At 44.3% G+C, this 19,576-nt stretch overlaps 1 protein-coding gene across 1 annotated transcript in view; it reads left to right on the top strand.

The window, feature by feature from the left end:
* The first annotated feature begins 99 nt into the window (after window positions 1-99).
* The window catches only part of cyfip1 (cytoplasmic FMR1 interacting protein 1), a 30,039-nt gene continuing 10,562 nt past the window's right edge, over window positions 100-19,576 (top strand). The window contains exons 1-23 of the mRNA XM_079740176.1: window positions 100-300; window positions 4,561-4,678; window positions 4,959-5,048; window positions 6,352-6,429; window positions 6,908-7,009; window positions 7,476-7,657; window positions 8,296-8,392; window positions 8,755-8,883; window positions 9,258-9,362; window positions 9,519-9,610; window positions 10,055-10,172; window positions 10,838-10,960; window positions 11,631-11,756; window positions 12,519-12,685; window positions 13,462-13,609; window positions 15,244-15,397; window positions 15,750-15,906; window positions 16,165-16,261; window positions 16,537-16,613; window positions 16,802-16,910; window positions 17,353-17,472; window positions 18,624-18,823; window positions 19,274-19,361. Coding sequence (XP_079596302.1) covers window positions 4,562-4,678; window positions 4,959-5,048; window positions 6,352-6,429; window positions 6,908-7,009; window positions 7,476-7,657; window positions 8,296-8,392; window positions 8,755-8,883; window positions 9,258-9,362; window positions 9,519-9,610; window positions 10,055-10,172; window positions 10,838-10,960; window positions 11,631-11,756; window positions 12,519-12,685; window positions 13,462-13,609; window positions 15,244-15,397; window positions 15,750-15,906; window positions 16,165-16,261; window positions 16,537-16,613; window positions 16,802-16,910; window positions 17,353-17,472; window positions 18,624-18,823; window positions 19,274-19,361 — 2,676 coding nt within the window. The 5' untranslated portion in view covers window positions 100-300; window position 4,561. The remainder of the gene's footprint in view (window positions 301-4,560; window positions 4,679-4,958; window positions 5,049-6,351; window positions 6,430-6,907; window positions 7,010-7,475; window positions 7,658-8,295; window positions 8,393-8,754; window positions 8,884-9,257; window positions 9,363-9,518; window positions 9,611-10,054; window positions 10,173-10,837; window positions 10,961-11,630; window positions 11,757-12,518; window positions 12,686-13,461; window positions 13,610-15,243; window positions 15,398-15,749; window positions 15,907-16,164; window positions 16,262-16,536; window positions 16,614-16,801; window positions 16,911-17,352; window positions 17,473-18,623; window positions 18,824-19,273; window positions 19,362-19,576) is intronic.

Genomic DNA, 19,576 nt, shown 5'->3' with positions numbered 1-19,576 from the left:
TGTCTTTGATGTCATCTGATCCCGCAGGTCCCTAGTGGACGTGTTCCGCACCGCAATTCTGACATCAGTTTCCTGTTGAGTTTTCCTGTTCAGGGCAGGAACCCCTGCTCTGCTGTCCGCCCTGATCATAGCGACCAGAAGGCAGATCACGAAAAAAAATACGCCTGGATAGTCTTGACTTCTCAATCATTTCAAAAACCAACTGCAAGAGGATTTCACACCCCGACCGGCGGCTGCGGCCATAAATGGCGATTTAGAAACTTTAAAGCCAACTTCTGCGGGAAAAAAATAATACTTCGGGTGAGTCGTTTGGAAGTTGAGGTTTCAAAACTCTGCCCGAACTTGCATGCGATAAAGTTTTGCGACGTTCCACGGTGTTGTCATTCTAACGACTCTGAGGGTCTATCGGTTGTTTTAGAATGTTCTTATTTGTAATGATGGTGTCTGTGGTTTCCCTGATTACTGTTTATGAGTTTTAAGGGTGTTTCGCAGGGACTTAGGCCCGATCGGTGACTAATCTCGGTGTGTGAGCACAGATAACCACAAATGTAGGAGGAGAACAGGAATTCGACAATGCCCGCCGCTCTATATGCTGCCTGTATGTCAATGGTTGTAACGCCAAAATACACATTTAAGGTCAGCAGAAATCACTGTGGTTCAGTTTAAGTTGGGAATCCATGGGGAAGGACCCATTTTATAGCTCCGCGTTGAACGTCTCCCCTCCCTTTCACGGATATAAACTGTAAATCTGCAAATGGTCGTTGGATCTATTCAGTTTCGAGATATATTCAGAATCCAACACTAACATTGTTAGGTTGACAATTGATGTTATATTGAATCAAATATATGCAAATGGCAGGTTTCTCCCTGCAGAGCAGCAGGCGAGGCTAAATAAAAGAGGAGAACGTTGTGCAGGAAACTTGGGAATATCGTAGTGTCATTTTTCCATGTTGATATAAATGCATCTTGATTCAGTTTATATAATATTATATACAGGTAGGCTAGATAACATTTGAAATTATAGATACTTGCAGTGTGTTTAGTCTTTTCAAAGTATAGCTACAAGTATAGCTACTCGCAGGTATACGTACCTGCAATTTAATGCATGTATACAAACGAATACATTTTCTTGTTTGTTTGACAAATGAAAACGAATTATTATTATCATCATTATTATTTCCTATAACGTAAAGTTACTCCAAAGGCTACTCCATAGCCTTTGTTTTTTATGTCTGGGTCAGCATCCTCTTCAATCATCCCACAACAGATGAGTAAATAATATCATTCTGTTTGTCTCATACACAGACAGACACTGAGAGTGGGTCATTAGTCTTATTGTAAGGCATTTAGCGGCCACTTTAATCCCAAACGACTTGCCGTGAATTCAGAGGTTAGAAATTACAGAGACGGGTCATTAAGGAGCAGGTCAGGGTTGGACAGTACAGAGACATGTCTTTAAGGAGCAGGTAGGGGATAGGCAGTGAATTCAAAGACAGGTCGTGAAGGAGACAGTGAATTCAGATCCACAAATTTAAGGAGCAGGTGGGGGTTAGATGATACAGAGACAGGTCATTAAGAAGCAGGTAGGGATGAGACAGTGAATTCGTATTCATTTCATTATAGAGCAGGTAGGGGTTAGATGGTACAGAGACAGGTAATTAAGGAGCAGGTTGGGGTTAGGGGGCATCTTTTTAAGTACCTTAACATACGTACAGATACTTAATCACAAGCTGTAGCTTAAACCATAAACTCAAACCACAACCCCTTTTTTTATTACGTTAAATGTAAACAACAACAAAGTTGCACGTTGTTTGGAGGTCTGTTTAGTGAGGGCTAGAGGGACCTTAGGTCTGTTAAGCACTGACCATTGCAGATGGGATTAAGGAGTCTTCCCATCAAGCAACACACACCCTGCCGTGTTGAAGATAGGTGTGTGTATGACCTACCTGTGTCTATGTCAATGTAAAGACTTTTATTCAGACACCCTACCTGGCACAGGTAGTGAGCAGGTTAGCTTCTTGGTCTGGTAAGCTCCTTACTGTTTAAGAATGGAAAGAACACAGACATACACAGATACTGTTTAATTAATTATTTAGGGCAACCTAAAATACAAAAGATTATACAGGACATAGATATTAGTAGATCAGTGGTAGAAACAGAAACTAACACTTATCACGGGTATAGCAGCGTCTTGAAACACACACACACACACACACACACACACACACACACACACACACACACACACACCCCAACCAGCCTGCTACTTAAGCACAATAACAGAAACAACTGCCCTAATTGGTTCCTTTGACTAATTCCTCTTCTTACTTATTCTCTCTGTGTGAAAACCAAACTATAACTAATTCATTGTAATTATGAAAGTAGCCCAAAATTAGAAAAAAATACCATCTGGACACCACCTCCTCCTCTGGTGAAACATTGTGTGGCTGATTTGTCGTTCCTCTTCTCTGGTGAAACACTGAGTTGCAGTCAGGTCATTTCAAGGGTCATTCATTTATCTATTAGTGTGAATAAAAATGATCCCGGTTTCTCATCAACATCTCTTCGGTAGAAAAGTAAAGTTGTATAGTCCTTAAGAAGGTCTTCCTTTTTTCGTTTTTCGTTTCAACCCTGCAAAGAAGATTGTGACCGTTGACATATATAGCATTTAGCATGAAGTCTGACACTAAAAGTATTTTGGCCTCAAGTTCCTTTATATCTACCCTTCATATTAGATCAACTGCTTCTCTTATCTTGAAACATTTAGTTGTTTGTGTTGTGCTTTGAGTCCAAGCTGGTATTGGATAGGTAATGTAGTGTATAAAGTGTCGTCGACTTAACATGGATGTTTACTTATTTCATGGCTTTCTTTCCCACCTCCATTTATTTTGGCTCAAGAGATAAGCTTTCAACCTTGATGCACAGTTTTACTTGGACCCTTTTCCATTAGTAAAGCGACCGTTTCCTATTTTGTTCAATACTACTCTTAGTTCCTCGTTTGTGTTTATATTGAGTCAGCTTGTGTCAGGGAGGAAGCTCTGAAGTCTGATAAACGCACCAATTTCAGCAGTGAATGTTTTCTGAAGGAGACCGCTAAGGGAGGCAGAGGATCACGTACTCCAGGCTGTAGTTCTGAGATGAGTGGGTGAATGGATGGGTTTGTCTTTAGTACTATCATCCTGGAAATACATTTATTTGCAAAACAGGAATATAATACATTGTGGAAATGGTTTGATAATACTAATGACAATAGACTAGTTTGGATTAGTCAGTCAGTCTTCGTCATTGAGAGTTGATAAACAAGTATGGAAAATAAGAAGTAAATTAAGAGATATTCTGCTGCTAAAAATGCTACCCAACCGTAACCACAACAATCCTAACCTAACCTAACAATACCCACCCTTAGCATTAGAACATTTGACAGTAACCACCCCGAAACCATATCTTAACCAATCCAAACCCTCGCTGTAACCACCATCTCTAACAAAACACATGAACCTTTTAGTTTTTTCATTTTCACCTGAATACTTTACACTGTGAATCATATGGAACTTTCCATCATTAATACAAGTACACACACACACACACACACACACACACACACACACACACACACACACACACACACACACACACACACACACACACACACACACACACACACACACACACACCTCTTCATTCTACATTCATTCTAGGGGTGGAGAATTTTTTACATTTTTTTTATCTGAACTTTCCGAACGTGACCTGTGGTTTGTGTGAACTTCCTCTTTCTTTGCCAGAACTTAAATTCATTCACTGGAGACTAATTCTGTTTCCTGTGCACAATTATAAAGCACACGGGTTCGGAGACAGCAATACAAGTTGACATGTGTGCTGTACCACATAACAATGGATAATTTAAACACCAATATTATTATTCTTGAAGTCAGGATCCTAGGGTTCAAGAAAAAAGTAGTTGGTCTTGACAGAAAAAACACATTTTTGGATTTTCTGAATTATTTGTTATATATTCACAGATATCTGGTTGGCGCATTTGGTTTTAAAAAATTAAACACAGCTAGTGTATTTATCTTCCTGCTGTAAGCGACAAAGCAACAAATAATCAGTGTTTCCTTGAGAACGAAACAAATGTACAACAGATAGTGTTGATAATGCTGTTTCGTATGATTGAACACAGGTTGAACCACCTGATAAAAATGTAATCTCCAAGTTTAAAGGAGCAAGATACATTTCCTATGTGCTAGCTCCCTTTGACTGCGGCCCCAAGGTTAAAGGTGACACATTACATTAGCCGTTACAGGCCGTTTTTGAAATTGGCCTCTTCTGACATCACAAGTGGGCGTGTCAACCTAGATGTATTAAGGATAGATGAGCAACGTTTGCTACAGCCCACTGGGTAGGCTGGTAGACTGATCTATCCAGCACACATCTAGGTGGACACGCCCACTTGTGATGTCAGACGAGGCAGATTTTCACTTGGTGGTATAATATGTCACCTTTTAATATACAAACGGTTTAATAACCTACTGTCCGTCTGCCTCTCCTCCTCCTCTCCAGAATGGCCTCCACGGTGACCCTGGAGGACGCCCTCTCCAATGTGGACCTCCTGGAGGAGCTCCCTCTGCCCGACCAGCAGCCCTGCATCGAACCCCTGCCCTCCTCCCTCATCTACCAGGTCAGACCCTCCCCCCTCCTCCCTCATCTACCAGGTCAGACCCTCCCCCCTCCTCCCTCATCTACCAGGTCAGACCCTCCTCCCTCCTCCCTCATACACCTCTATTCCCCCTTTGCCCCAGGTATCCCAAATTGTTATAAAGCACTTTGTTGTACAGTAAAATTTAAATTTAAAATAAGTGCTTTTTCTCTCTCCTCTTTCTCGGTCTCGGACTCTTTCTGTCTCTCTGTCTCGGTCTATGTCTGTTTCTCTGGTTCGGACTCTGTCTGTCTCTCCTTAGCCAAACTTCAACACCAACTTCGAGGACAGGAATGCGTTTGTCACGGGCATCGCTCGCTACATCGAGCAAGCAACTGTTCACTCCAGCATGGTAAGACCCAAATAGAACCTTAAGATCAACTCTTTATCGCTCTTCATCTACTGAAGATCAACTCTTTATAGCTCCTCATCTACTGAAGATTAACTCTTTATCGCTCTTCATCTTCTGAAGAACAACTCTCTATAGATCTTCATCTACTGAAGTTAAACTCTTGATCTCTGTTCCTCTACTGGTCATCATGGGTACTTTTATTCAACCAAAACAAATTAAAAACTTTATTCACAAAAAAAGCAATTAGCATCAAATTTGAATTTGTATGAACAGTATTATAAGAACAATAATAATACAACTCTTCAAGTAGGCTCATTCAGATATTGCTGAATGAATGAAACAAACATTGAAAAGAAAAAAGGCTGTGTTAAAACTTTTACGTTTACATTTGGCCGTCACTGACTTTATTCATTAAACTGCAGCGTTTGCACTGTAATGATGGGCTAGAATTTTCCAGAGGAAGATGGCTTTGTGCGATGGTCCATCCCGTTGTGTTTATAGAGTTAGCTGCAGGCCTGACCACCCTGCCTGCCCTCTGGCTGCGGACCAAATGGGTGCTTAGTGGCCTGTCTGCCGGGGCTCAAGGGCTTTCAGTCTAATTAGAACGTGGCTAATTGCTGTTTTATACCGTAAGCACGGCGGTAAAGAGCTCTTAGTGTTCCGTGGACCGCACCGAACTGCCAACACGCCATCGCTATCTTGGATCCAACTAATAATCACTGTTTTGTTGTCTTTCTGTATTTTAGGTTGAAAACTATAATGGCGTATTTTGTTCTCATTCCAGCTTGACGTTGTTGAACTTTGTTTTTGTTTTTGTTATATGTTTGATTCCAAATCTAGCAAGATGTTTGTCATTTTACTTTATTTGAAATATTACACATGGCCGCTAATTATAAATGAAGTCCTTTTACTTTGAACAAACTTCTTCTTTTTAACATTACTTTACATTAAAGTGGTCAGAGACTTGGCTCAGACTAGTATTAAAGGTCAATATTACCCTTTTGATCTCTTATATGTTGTTTGAAACATAAAGACTAGGATCTATTACCGGCCTTTTTAGTGTTCTCAATGTTAAACATTTAAGTTGGAGGATATTCTAGTGGTAAAGGGGTTCGACTCCTAGCTGAAAGGTTCTGGGTTCAAGCCCCAATGTCACCAGGCTACTGGCAAGCATCCCTGAGCGATTCGACACCTCACCCCTACCTGCTCCATGCTGTAATTCATCACCAAGTCACTTAGGATGAAAGCGTCTGCCGAAGGACCACATGGTCAATAGAAATGTGTTCTTGTGTGTGTTCACCAGAATGAGATGCTGGAGGAGGGCCAGGAATACGCGGTCATGCTGTATACCTGGAGGAGCTGCTCCCGGGCCATCCCACAGGTACCGAGTGACCCTCTGATGTCACTTCCTGTTCACACCTGAGGAATTTCGTTTTTTTTCCGAGTTTACATAGCTTTTCATTGAAGTAACACACTTTTCAGTGAAGTAACACACACTGCATTTCACACATTCAAAATCTGAGGTCCGTTTATCATTATAATACTCTGTATTATCTAATATTCTAGCACGAGCCCTACCCTTAATTCTCTCCCTGAGGGACTGTGCCCTCCACTGATGGCCTCCAGTAGTAACTCATAACTGATGTTGTCGACAATTTCCTAATTACTAAAACAAATTAACTGTGTGTGTGCGCGCGTTTGTTTGTGTGTGTGTGTTGTCTTGTAAATATATTAAACCAAAAAAAAAAAAAAGCCTAATAAAGTGTGGCATATTCTCAATAGTCCCCATACAAGCTGTTGTGGTTCTTTCACTCTGTCCAGTGTTTTATAACTTCCTAGCCCTCATCTCCCTCCGTCAGGTGAAGTGTAACGAGCAGCCCAACCGCGTGGAGATCTACGAGAAGACCGTGGAGGTGCTGGAGCCAGAGGTCACCAAGCTCATGAACTTCATGTACTTCCAGGTAACGCTCTGACCCTGCCCACCTGCACACCAACCGGCCCCCCATTGGTCAGGTGGAGTAAGAGCCCGCCCATGATGCAGTGTGATTAGTTGTCGAATGTACTATGATGATCAATTTCTTATATAAAATACATAGAAAATAAATACATAAAAGAACTACTTGTCCTTTCTCTCTTCCTCCTCTTTCTTCTCCCTCCTCCTCTCCCCTCTCCTCTTCCGCCTCCTCCTCTACCTCCTGTCAACCTCTTCATCCTCCTCCATCTCCTGTTCCTCCTCCATCTCTCCTTCCTCCTCCTCCTCCTCCTCCTCCATCTCTCCTTCCTCCTCCTCCTCCTCCATCTCTTCTCCATCCTCATCCTCTACCTCCATCTCTCCTTCCTCCTCCATCTCTCCTTCCTCCTCCTCCTTCGCCATCTCCTGTTCCTCCTCCTGTTCCTCCTCCTCCCCCTCGTGCTCCTCCCTCCCAGCGTACGGCCATAGACCGGTTCTGCGGGGAGGTCCGGCGGCTGTGCCATGCGGAGCGCCGTAAGGACTTTGTGTCTGAGGCATACCTCCTCACGCTGGGGAAGTTCATCAACATGTTCGCCGTCCTGGACGAGCTCAAGAACATGAAGTGCAGTGTGAAGAACGACCATTCCGCCTACAAGCGGTACGCACATACTGGGAGTATATATATATTTAAATACCGGGCGGCTCGGTGGCTCAAACCACTAACGCGCTGACCATGTAGGCAATATGCTTTGTAGGTTTGCAGCTGCTTGTGATTCAACCCACCTTCCAGCCTGTTTTCACTGTCCTGTCTATAAAGACAAGGAACCTCATGAACATAAATAATACAATGAAAATAATTATATATATATGCTTTAAACACACTCATGGATATATCAAATACAAGGATGTTAACCTACCAATAACTCATGATAACAACATGGACTTTCACTTAAAAACATTAAAACCTAAAATACACGGATACCAACATCCTTAAAACCTCTGTGTAATTGCATACATCGTTTATAACATGTGCATGTCAACATGCTTACCACAAGAGGGCGGCGTTGGTCTAAGGAACTGCCCGAAGGATATATTTCTACCTTCTCCCCACTGTTGTAAAAGAAGAACAACAATTTTCTTTGGCTGTGGCGATGCTCGTGTCATCTTGATTAATATTAAATACGTTTTTTTTTTCTTAACATCTGGAGGACATTGTTTATTTTCCTGGGACAGCTCATACTTATTCTAAGTTATCTTTTGTTATTAAAACATGTTTCCTGTCTTCTTCCCCACCAGAGCAGCCCAGTTCCTGAGGAAGATGTCAGAGCCGTCGTCCATCCAGGAGTCTCAGAACCTGTCCATGTTCCTGGCCAACCACAACAAGATCACCCAGGTCAGACAGACAGGCCATAGTCAGCCCAGAAACTGACATCGACTTGTGACCTAAAATCACATCCACTTAGGTCTAATTGATGCAATCTACAGCCAACTAGCTTTCCTTGTGCCAGTTCTGTTGGTTTCTAATTCAAATAGTGTTATAATACCACAAGCGGCTGGTTCTCATATGCGTAAAGTTACATGGTTCACTGCTTCTCACTTGTTGTTCAACACAGTATGATTCTACTCATACTTTGATGCTATTAATTCACACAGGTAGAACTTGTAGGGATGTTTTTCAGAGTGACTGTGATTGGTGTTAATGATTATATTTGTACTCTTTGCTCTATGAGTGATGTCCTCGATGTACGTCTCCAGTCTCTCCAGCAGCAGTTGGAGGTGATCAACGGCTATGACGAGCTGCTCGCGGACATCGTCAACCTGTGTGTCGATTACTACGAGGACAAGATGTACCTCACGCCCAACGAGAAGCACACACTGCTCAAGGTAGCAGCAGGACCTTGCTAACAATAGCCTAGCCCTCCAATGCTGGCCTAGCTCTGCTTATGCTAGCCTTACCATGCCAACCCTAGCCTAACACTAGCCTAGTGTCGAACAATAGCCTAGAACTGCTAATGCTAGATTAGCCATGCTAATCCTAACCTAACCATGCTAATGCAAGCATTACCATGCTAAAACTAGCCTGGTGGTAACACTGGCCTAGCCCTTCTAACTCTAGCCTAGTGCTAACACTAGCTTAGCCTTTTTAACACTAAAGACTTGCCGAACCCTGCTAATGCTAGCCTAGCCCTGCTAACGCTAGTCTAACACTAGCTTGCCTCTGTTTACCCAGATCCAGTTAACGCTTTGCTATGTCCTAGGTCATGGGCTTTGGCTTATATCTGATTGACGGATCCAACAGCAACATCTACAAACTAGATGCCAAGAAGAGACTCAACCTCACCAAGATCGACAAATTCTTCAAGGTAATGAAGGGAGAAATTTGATTTAAAGTGATGCCACTTGTTATAGGGTTGTTTTACATTTTATACTATGTGCAAAATGAACTAAACCCAATACAAAATATAACGCAAACATTGGCAGATGTTCGATTCCAACAACATACTTGTTGTCCCTCACAGCAACTGCAGGTGGTGCCTCTGTTCGGGGACATGCAGATTGAGCTGTCCCGCTACATCAAGACCAGCGCTCACTTTGAGGAGAACAAGTCCAGGTACGGGAGCACCTGTAGGCAGGAGGTCTAAGGACCTGGTGTCTGGACTCTGGATCCTACTGAAGGATGACAGAGTCACTTGGGAGCGAAGAATATTTTTGCAGCAGAAAAGTTTTTACCATCATACGAAAATACAGCCACTTAATCAAACAGGGGCAGTTTGGATTAGTATCTTAGTTTCTGATATCAAGCACAACAATTGTGCAAAAGGTTTTCTTTAACAAACCACACAAGCTTGCCGAAACTTTCCCAGTTCCTTCTCTCGATATCCAGTTCCCCACAGTTACCCATCCAAACTTTAAAAAGCTCTATTGGCATGGAAAACAACCAGGTTAAGATGTAAACCAGGGAAAGCAACCATTTCTAGCAACCTTTCAGAAAGCTAAACTTGAACTTAAAAGCTAAACTTGATGTAAAAATGTCTGTAATGTCTCTCCCCTGCAGGTGGTCTTGCACGTCCCCCTCGAGCAGCCCCCAGTACAACATCTGTGAGCAGATGATCCAGATCCGGGAGGACCACATGCGCTTCATCTCTGAGCTGGCGCGCTACAGCAACAGCGAGGTCAGCGGGGGTCCCTAAACCAAAGGGTCACAACCTTACACATCACCACAGACTGGCTGGGGGGAATGGTGGAATAGTGGGGAGCTGTGACGCTAGTATCAATACATTTAACTTGTAAATGAGTAGACACTTGCTGTGGGGATTTTCAGGGAAGTGCAGCCATGTATTCAGCTCTGAAGCCCACACCACATGGGCTGTTTCCATTTTTGATTCTGCATTCGATCGCAGACATAAATCATCCATACGTTTTAGATGGAAATGTAGAATTACATTTAGGGCATGAAGCAGATGCTTGTATCCAAATCGATTTACAATAAGTACGTTTGTTAATAGGGGGAGGCTATTAACTTCTCATGGTCATGAAAACCCCTCTACCACTGTTTTTAGTGATGTCTGTTCTTTGAGTAATCTTTCAACAGATTAATACCATTTAAAAAAGTCTCTATTAACATTTATAACGAGCATTAATACAATGTTAAGAATCCACATTTGAGTTTTAAAACTTGAGTAACTCTAAAAGAGCACTTTTCTGCCTGAAATCACCTCATAACAGAATGCTCAAGCACAGATCTGTTTTAATTGTGTTTGTATTTCCTAATGTGCATTATGTGTGTGTGTGTGTGTGTGCGTGTGTATTCACTCTGTGCTCTGCGTCACTGGGTCAGGTGGTCACAGGGTCGGGGCGACAGGAGGCCCAGAAGACGGACTCTGAGTACAGGAAGCTGTTCGACCTGGCCCTGCAGGGCATGCAGCTCCTCTCCCAGTGGAGCGCCCACGTCATGGAAGTGGTGAGACCCAGGAGGAGGGACCCGGATTGCGGAATATGGACTAGGGCAGGGGTGCCCAACCGCTTTATCGTAGCCACAATTTATTGTGCGCCTACAAAGGACAGTGTTTTCTGACACAAACAGTGCAATAATACATCCATTGAAGTAAATGTGGCGTGGTGCAAAGTATAAGCCAAAAGTAGGCCTCGGACTGACCTGTAACAGCACAACAGACAGAGAGTTTGATGTATTTTACACAACAGTAGGAGCTACACACAACACATAAGTGACACGACATTTCTCGCAATCGACTGCAACTTGACCCGCGATTGACTGGTTGTCCGCGATCGACTGGTCGGGCACCCTGGGGAATAGCTGAAGGACTAGGAACTATAGTTATGGATTAGGGAAAAAGGCCCCAGGATTAGGGACAAAGAATAGGGTTCTAAACTCAGGATTAGGATTAGGGATAAAGAACTAGGATTAGAGAGTAGGTGTAACAACTCTTAGACTAGAGGTACAAGGGGATTAAGGACTAGGAGTAGTGACTAGGGTGTAGGTGTAACAAATCTCAGAAGTAAAAAAAATGGTAATGTTTATTTCCCAAAGCAAGATCAATATATACCACCAATTCTATAGCGTTTTCTAGTGTCTAAATCCATGTCCTAACCTGTCTGCCCTCTCTGTGTAGTACTCGTGGAAGCTGGTCCATCCCACGGATAAGTACTCCAACAAGGAGTGTCCCGACAACGCCGAGGAGTACGAGAGAGCCACCAGATACAACTACACCAGCGAGGAGAAGTTTGCCCTTGTAGAGGTCTGTACCCCTGCCTTAGTGCCTTCTGCCCTCTGCCCCCTCCTGCTTTCTGCCCCCCATGCCTTCTGCCCCCCTGCCTTCTGCCCCCCTGCCTTCTGACCCCCTGCCTTCTGCCCCCCTGCCTTCCGCCCCCCTTGCCTTCCGCCCCCCTTGCCTTCTGCCCCCCTTGCCTTCTGAACCCCACAACAAACACCACCATCCACCAACAACATCTCCCAGTAATGTGATGGTAAAGTCTCAATGTATTACATTGAGCCCCTCCCAGTTAGTAGGTGGGATGCTATAACGGATAACAGTGTTGTGTCATCTCTACCTGACTCCGCCACTGTGTGATGGGAACCGACTGACTCAGCGGAGCTCAGCTGTGTGGGTGGGAGGGGTTTGGGAATGTTGATAGTAAGATGAGACATAACCTTATCTCCTAAAGTCATCAGTACATTAAACAGGCTACTGCTTGTCTTTTCAGATTTATCCCTGTTTTCTAGTTATTACAATCAACAAATCGGCTACTGCTTGTGTCTGCCAGGGTGTATTAATGTATTATGTTTATTATAATTAATAAATAAGATAGCGCTTGTGTCTACTCATGTGTATTTATGTTTTCTAGTTATTATCATTAATAAACAGCTACTGCTGCTCTCTCCAAGTGTATTTATGTATTATAGTTATTATAATTAATTAACAGCTACTGCTTGGCTTTCCAGGTGTATTTATGTATTCTAGTTATTATAATTAATTAACCTCTACCGCTTGTCTCTCCAGGTGATGGCGATGATCAAGGGGCTGCAGGTTCTGATGGGCCGCATGGAGAGCGTGTTCAACCACGCCATCCGCCACACCATCTACTCGGCCCTGCAGGACTTCGCCCAGGTCACCCTGAGAGACCCGCTGCGCCAGGCCATCAAGAAGAAGAAGAACGTCATCCAGAGGTAAGGGAGCTTGAGTCGTCATCCGGGCCAATAGAGGGGGCTGTAGAGCAAGTGAACAGCGATAATCTCAAACCACTTTTACTTCATTTAGGGAAGTTTAATTAGTGACCAGCCTGATGGAGCGAGATGTCTGACCACTAGCTGCTCATATTAAGATGTCTGACCCCTAGCTGCTCATATTAAATAATCAATCCCTCGATATGTCAGTTGATGTTATGTATGTCAGTTACTGCGGGTCATCATCTGTCTGTTAAGCCCAAATCCCGCGTCTCCGTCTTGCACGTATGCCAAGATCTGCGTCGCTACTTAGAGCGTACACAGCCCCTTAAATGGTTGATGACCTCGGTGTACGTCAAGATGTCTTCATCGCAGAGCTTAGCAGCGCGTTGCCCTTCCATGCAGGGGTAGAAGTAATCACTGATTGGTTGAGGTGGGAGCATCGAGCATGCATAGGGTTCTGGTTTGTTCCTAGACGGCCGGACAGTCGAATAAAATGGACGCACCTGGTGAAATTAGAACACTGAATTTTTGGTGATTTGGTTTCACACACTCTTCTCATCTGACAATGTTTATGAAAAAATCACTCGGGATATAAAAACAAATCCTAAATGACTAAACAGAAACAGGAGTGTGTTTACGACTCCATGTTGGTTCTCAGTTTGCCAGTAGACCATCTGACTGTGTGTGTACGTGTGTACGTGTGTGTGTGTGTGTGTGTGTGTGTGTGTGTGTGTGTGTGTGTGTGTGTGTGTGTGTGTGTGTGTGTGTCCACTCAGTGTTCTGCAGGCCATCAGGAAGACCATCTGCGACTGGGAGACGGGTCGTGAGCCCCACAACGACCCGGCCCTCCGCGGGGAGAAGGACCCCAAGGGGGGCTTCGACATCAAGGTCCCTCGCCGCGCCGTGGGCCCCTCCAGCACGCAGGTACACACACACACACACACACACACACACACACACACACACACACACACACACACACACACACACACACACAAACTTATCCTATTTTGGAACAGACCATCAATGTAATTTTGTTCCTAGTAACCTGGTCATACTATTTTCTAGTTGATTTTGTTTATAAATCCCACTCAAATAAACTGTAATCTTTTTTTTTATTCTACCAGAGGATCAAGTAGAGGATGGATAGACTAGAGTTATAGTTTTATTTTTTTTCAGCTTATTGCTGGACTATGTCCGGCATTTCGTATGGTTTTAAGCAGATGATTTGACTTCTTCTTTGGATGTCCTATAAGCCTAACAATGGAGCCGCCATCCCTTATTTGGGCATAAAATATTGTCCTCCCACATTGGTTTATTCGAGTCAATCACAAGCCGACAATAGTAGCCAGAGTTCTACCAGCGGTTTGTCTAGAGCAGGGGTCTTCAACGTTTTCCAGGCCAAGGACCCCCGAACTGATGGAGAGATGGAGCGGGGACCCCCTACTTATATATTGTATAAAATTGTGTTTTATATTAAACTGGTCCTATAGTGCCCTGTATAAATGTACCTTGTTATTTTGCATTCAATACTAAGATATTCAAATAATACACAGGTTCATATATTCATGTTTTTATTTTAAACATGTGCAAGGTACAGTGAGTAGGGTGGCCATGCCACTGCCATTCATAAACATAACATAACATGATATAAAAGATATAAAGACCGGACGAGAAACTGACGTCGCTGTGCTGTCCCTCTTCAAATGCATAAAAATCAAATGCATAAAAATGTCGCAGCCAGTCCTGATGTGTCAGGTGTGCGCGAGAGACATACGAACGTACGCTTACCACTTTTGTAAATGCCATTCGGATCGCATGATAGGAATAGATCTATTCTGATTAGAAATTGGATCAAACGTGTCCTTGTAAACGCGGCTAGTGTGTTCGATTCATGTTAATGTGTATTTAAAGGCATTTCAATTTGTGGAAAAAATTGTGTGGGGAATATAAAAACAATGTCTAATCAACCAAAACTTTCGCGACCCCCCTGCAGTTCCTCCGCGGACCCCCTTGGGGTCGCGGACCCCCTGTTGAAGACCTCTGGTCTAGATTGTAATACTACGTCACCCTATAATGAGATGTCCCATGTTTTCTGAGGTAACCACGTATGACATCTTATTAAAACTAAGAAGGAGGAATAACAATCGTCTGCGTTTGAAATTGGATCTCAGGCATCTCATTGTTCCTTACGTCTGTTATGTCACATAAATCCCGTAAATCCCTAACCCAAACATGGTTTCCTTTCCCTGTGATCTTAATCAACTCTGAAACGCATCCAATACCGTCAGGTCTTATGTTGTATGTAATACAAATCAGGCTGACCTCAATCTGAGGCATCGCATTTTGCAGCTAAACTCAGTGTTCAATACAATGTGAAGGGTCATTGACAGTTACTGATTGGATATATCTGCTGCCTCAGATAAAAACATGCTAGTGTATTTAGAATGTTAGGGTTCTTAGAATTGTAGGGTCACTGTAAAGTTGAGGGAAAATGTTTTGGGTACGGCCGTTGTATAGTAATGTGTGTGTCTGTGTGTGTGTGTGTGATTGTGTAGCTGTACATGGTGAGGACGATGCTGGAGTCTCTAGTCGCCGATAAGAGCGGTTCCAAGAAGACCCTGCGTAGCGGCCTGGAAGGCCCCACCATCCTGGACATTGAGAGGTTCCATCGGGAGTCTTTCTTCTACACCCACCTGCTTAACTTCAGTGGTGAGAAACTTACATTTGAGCTCCTGACACTCACTAAATCACTCACTAGACTCTAAATCTCCTATTGCGTTTGATGTCGTTACACCCTACGTTAAGGTGGCGAGTCGGCGACATTAATATTTGTGTATCTTATATCTCATACGTTTTGATAGCAAAACCTCATCTAATACTATTTTTTGTCCATTTCTTTACTACCATTATAAACTTCTTGTGCCACCTCGGTTAAGCTGATTTGGGAATGGTGGCGCAAGGTTGTCGGTTTGACCACCAACTGCCCCAAGCATTCTGCTTGGGGCAGTTGTCGGGATTCTCAGGGCAGGAATTGTTATCCCGACCCTCTGTGCCCTCCCAGAGACCCTGCAGCAGTGCTGCGACCTGTCCCAGCTGTGGTTCAGGGAGTTCTTCCTGGAGCTGACCATGGGCCGCAGGATCCAGTTCCCCATCGAGATGTCCATGCCCTGGATCCTCACCGACCACATCCTGGACACTAAGGAGTCCTCCATGATGGAGTGAGCCTCACTCACACAGTCACTTCCCCTCAGGCTTGGTTTGCTTAATAGAGTTTAGTTTGGCACAAACCAAAAGGCTTTTAAAACTCCCTAAACACAGCGGGAAGAAACTTTGAGTAAGATCACACAAGAGGGATCCCACCTCCACGTTCATGGACGTTTGGGAGGAAAAAGGGTTCCAAGTGGGCAGACGAATAATGGTGGTAGGCGGAAAAAGAGTTCATGTTAACTCTGATCCGTATCCCTCTCTCTCTCCAGATATGTGCTGTACCCGTTGGACTTGTACAACGACAGTGCCCACTACGCCCTCACCAAGTTCAAGAAGCAGTTCCTCTACGATGAAATCGAGGCAGAGGTAAACATCCTGGGTATTTCCAACTCCGACTGCCTTTTCACGGTAGTTGGACAAAAAACAACAGGAATGCGGTGGCTTTACATAACTGAATTATATTGTAAAGCAATTAACGTGTAAAAGTGGCCTTTAATAAGCATAACTTTCAAAAGAATGTCCTTCTCTTGCTGCTTTATCTCTCTCAAATGGGGACACGTTTGTTTAAATGAACGGAAAAAATCGTTAGTTTCATAGAGAATATTTCTGATCAATAACTGAAATGACTCCTCTCCGCCCAGGTCAACCTGTGTTTCGATCAATTTGTTTACAAACTGGCCGACCAGATCTTCGCCTACTACAAGATTCTAGCTGGAAGGTAATTCCAAAAATGATTTCTTTCTTGTCTTCAGTTTTTATTTTAACCCATTGGGTTAACCAAATGGGTTAAGAAACACTTTATGCTGGGGTTATTTATATTAGAAGCACTTTGGTCATATTTATAGAAATTGACCTTACTATACTGTGACATTGTATATTCTAAGAAGTGTTTGTGTGTGGGTGTAGTCTGCTCCTGGACAAGAGGCTGAGGACTGACTGTAAGAACCAGGGAGCAAACATCCCGTGGCCGGCTTCCAACCGCTACGAGACCCTACTGAAGCAGCGCCACGTCCAGGTACTGCAGTGATGCCCTACGCTGCTACGGTCTCCCTCCCTCCCTCACTCACTGTCTGTCTCTCACTCACTGTCTGTCTCTTGCTCCCTGTCTGTTACTCTCGTACTGTTTCCATCCCTCCCTCACTCACTTTCTGTTACTCTCCTACTGTCTCCATCCCAGTCTCTCACTCACTGTCTGTTGCTCGATCAGTGTCTGTTTCTCGATCACTCTCTGTTACTGTCCTACTGTCTCCCTCACTCATTCACCGTCGGTCTCTGTCTCTCACTCACTGTCTATTGCTGTCCTACTGTCTCCCTCACTCTCTCACTCACTGTCTGTCTCTTTCCTCCACTCACTCTCTACCTCACAGTCTTTCACTCTCCTCCTCCTCCTCCTCCCCCCATCGCTCTACTTCGTATAATAAATCGCGTCTGACCCCTGACCCCACCTCTGTCCCCAGCTCCTTGGCCGCTCCATCGACCTGAACCGCCTCCTCACCCAGCGGGTGTCCGCGGCGCTCTACAAGTCCCTGGAGCTCGCCATCAACCGCTTCGAGAGCGAGGACCTCACCTCCATCATGGTGAGCACCTGGATGACACAGCGCGTACTCTAACAGTCAGAGATCATTGTCGTTTTCAATATGTTCTCGTCGATTTATGAATCCATCTGGAATGGATTGTTATCTGTCGCTCTGGAGCTGGATTGGTGGGAGGGACACTGCCAGGGTAAGGGGTCCCCCCAGGATATGGGGAGTATTCTGGGATTATATAGTGTGTGTGTGTGTGTGTGTTTGTTTGTGTGTGTGTGTGTGTGTGCGTGTGTGGTTCTTCTTCCTTCCGGGGGTTGTGTGCAGTGTTTGTAATAACGCTGTTTAAAAGAACGGCGTTAGGTACAACGTTATTTTTTCAGTAACTGGGTAATCTAACTAATTACTGTTTCTGTCGTTACAACGCCGCTACCGTTACTGTACGTTAAATGCGGTGCGGTGCGGAATAAACTGCGTAATCCGAATGCACCCCTGGCTCCAAACACAAACTGCTAGTGAGGAGACCGGGTGGGTTAACAACGAGATAAGCGATTATGATTGGCTAAGGCAGAGTCATGTTTCATGGTAGCCAATCGGAGCCAGTGTTTTTACACACAAGCCAGGACACGCGCGCCACACACACGCACACACCAAACAGATTAGATGAAGCAGCAGAAATGGAGCAATCCGGAGCAATCCGATGAAAAGTTGGCATTTTCTGTAGTATTCGGCAGATGTTCCACTGCCTTTGCAACCAAGCAAATTAAAATTCAGTTGGAAGCATATCAGGGCCTTGAATGGGCAGTTCAACCATTTAACACATTAAGGACAATTGGAAACTGCTCAGAAAAATCCAAATACTTTGACATATTGCAACTTTCTTTTTTACAGTAACACAAATAGTTATTTTCCCTGGTAACTAGTAACTTTTATTATAGAGTAATTCAGTTACTAACTCAGTTACTTTTTGGAACAAGTAGTGAGTAACTATAACTAATTACTTTTTTAAAGTAACGTTCCCAACACTGGTTGTGTGTGTGTGTGTGTGATTCTTCTCCCTCCCCGGGGGTTGCGTGCGTGTGTACATGTGTGTGGTTCTTCTTCCTCCCGCAGTAGTGTTTGTGTGTGTGTGTGTGTGTCTGTGTGTGTGTGTGTACATGTGTGTTGTTCCTCTCATGACACCAGGGTTGTGTGTCCCGCTTCAGGAACTGGAGGGTCTGCTGGACATCAACCGCATGACCCACAAGCTGCTGAGTAAGTTCCTGACGCTGGACTGCATGGACGCCATGTTCCGGGAGGCCAACCACAACGTGTCGGCGCCGTACGGCCGCATCACGCTGCACGTCTTCTGGGAGCTCAACTACGACTTCCTGCCCAACTACTGCTACAACGGATCCACCAACCGGTAGGCCGCCGGCTGCACTGTCCACTGACACCTTCAAGAACCTTGCATCTGGAAACCTTGCTTCTAGAACCTTGTAGAGCCTAGCATCTGGAACCTTGCTTCTAGAACCATCTGGAACCTTGCTTCTAGAACCTTCCAGAACCTTGCATCTGGGACCTTGCTTCTAGAACCATCTGGAACCTTGCTTCTATAACCTTCTAGAACCTTGCATCTGGAACCTTGCTTTTAGAACCTTATAGAGCCTTGCATCTGGAACCTTGCTTCTAGAACCTTGCATCTGGAACCTTGCTTCTGGAACCTTCTAGAGCCTTGTATCTGGAACCTTGCTTCTAGAACCATCTGGAACCTTGCTTCTAGAACCTTCTAGAGCCTTGCATCTGGAACCTTGCTTCTAGAACCATCTGGAACCTTGCCTCTAAGAGCTCCCCACTGACCCCTGCATCTCCCCAGGTTCGTCCGCACCATCCTGCCCTTCTCCGCGGATTTCCAGAGAGACAAGCCCCCCAACGCCCAGCCCCAGTACCTGTACGGGTCAAAGGTCAGCCACTAACAAACAAACCTCAACCATTTTAAAAGGCTATTTATTTATTGGGCTATTAGGTCATTAAGTAGATGTTTTATCTAAGGCAACTGTGAACCCTACCCGTCATTAGGGAGCAGGTCGGGGTTAGGTGCTCCAGTGAACGGTCATTAAGGAGCAGTCCGGGTTAGACAGTACAGTGACATGTCATTAAGGAGCAGTCCGGGTTAGAC

The sequence above is a fragment of the Pollachius pollachius genome, assembly GCF_949987615.1.
Source record: "Pollachius pollachius genome assembly, chromosome: 7".
Taxonomy (NCBI): Eukaryota; Metazoa; Chordata; class Actinopteri; order Gadiformes; family Gadidae; genus Pollachius; species Pollachius pollachius.
The sequence above is the reverse complement of the archived record's forward strand: the minus strand, read 5'-3'. Positions and strand labels throughout refer to the sequence as shown.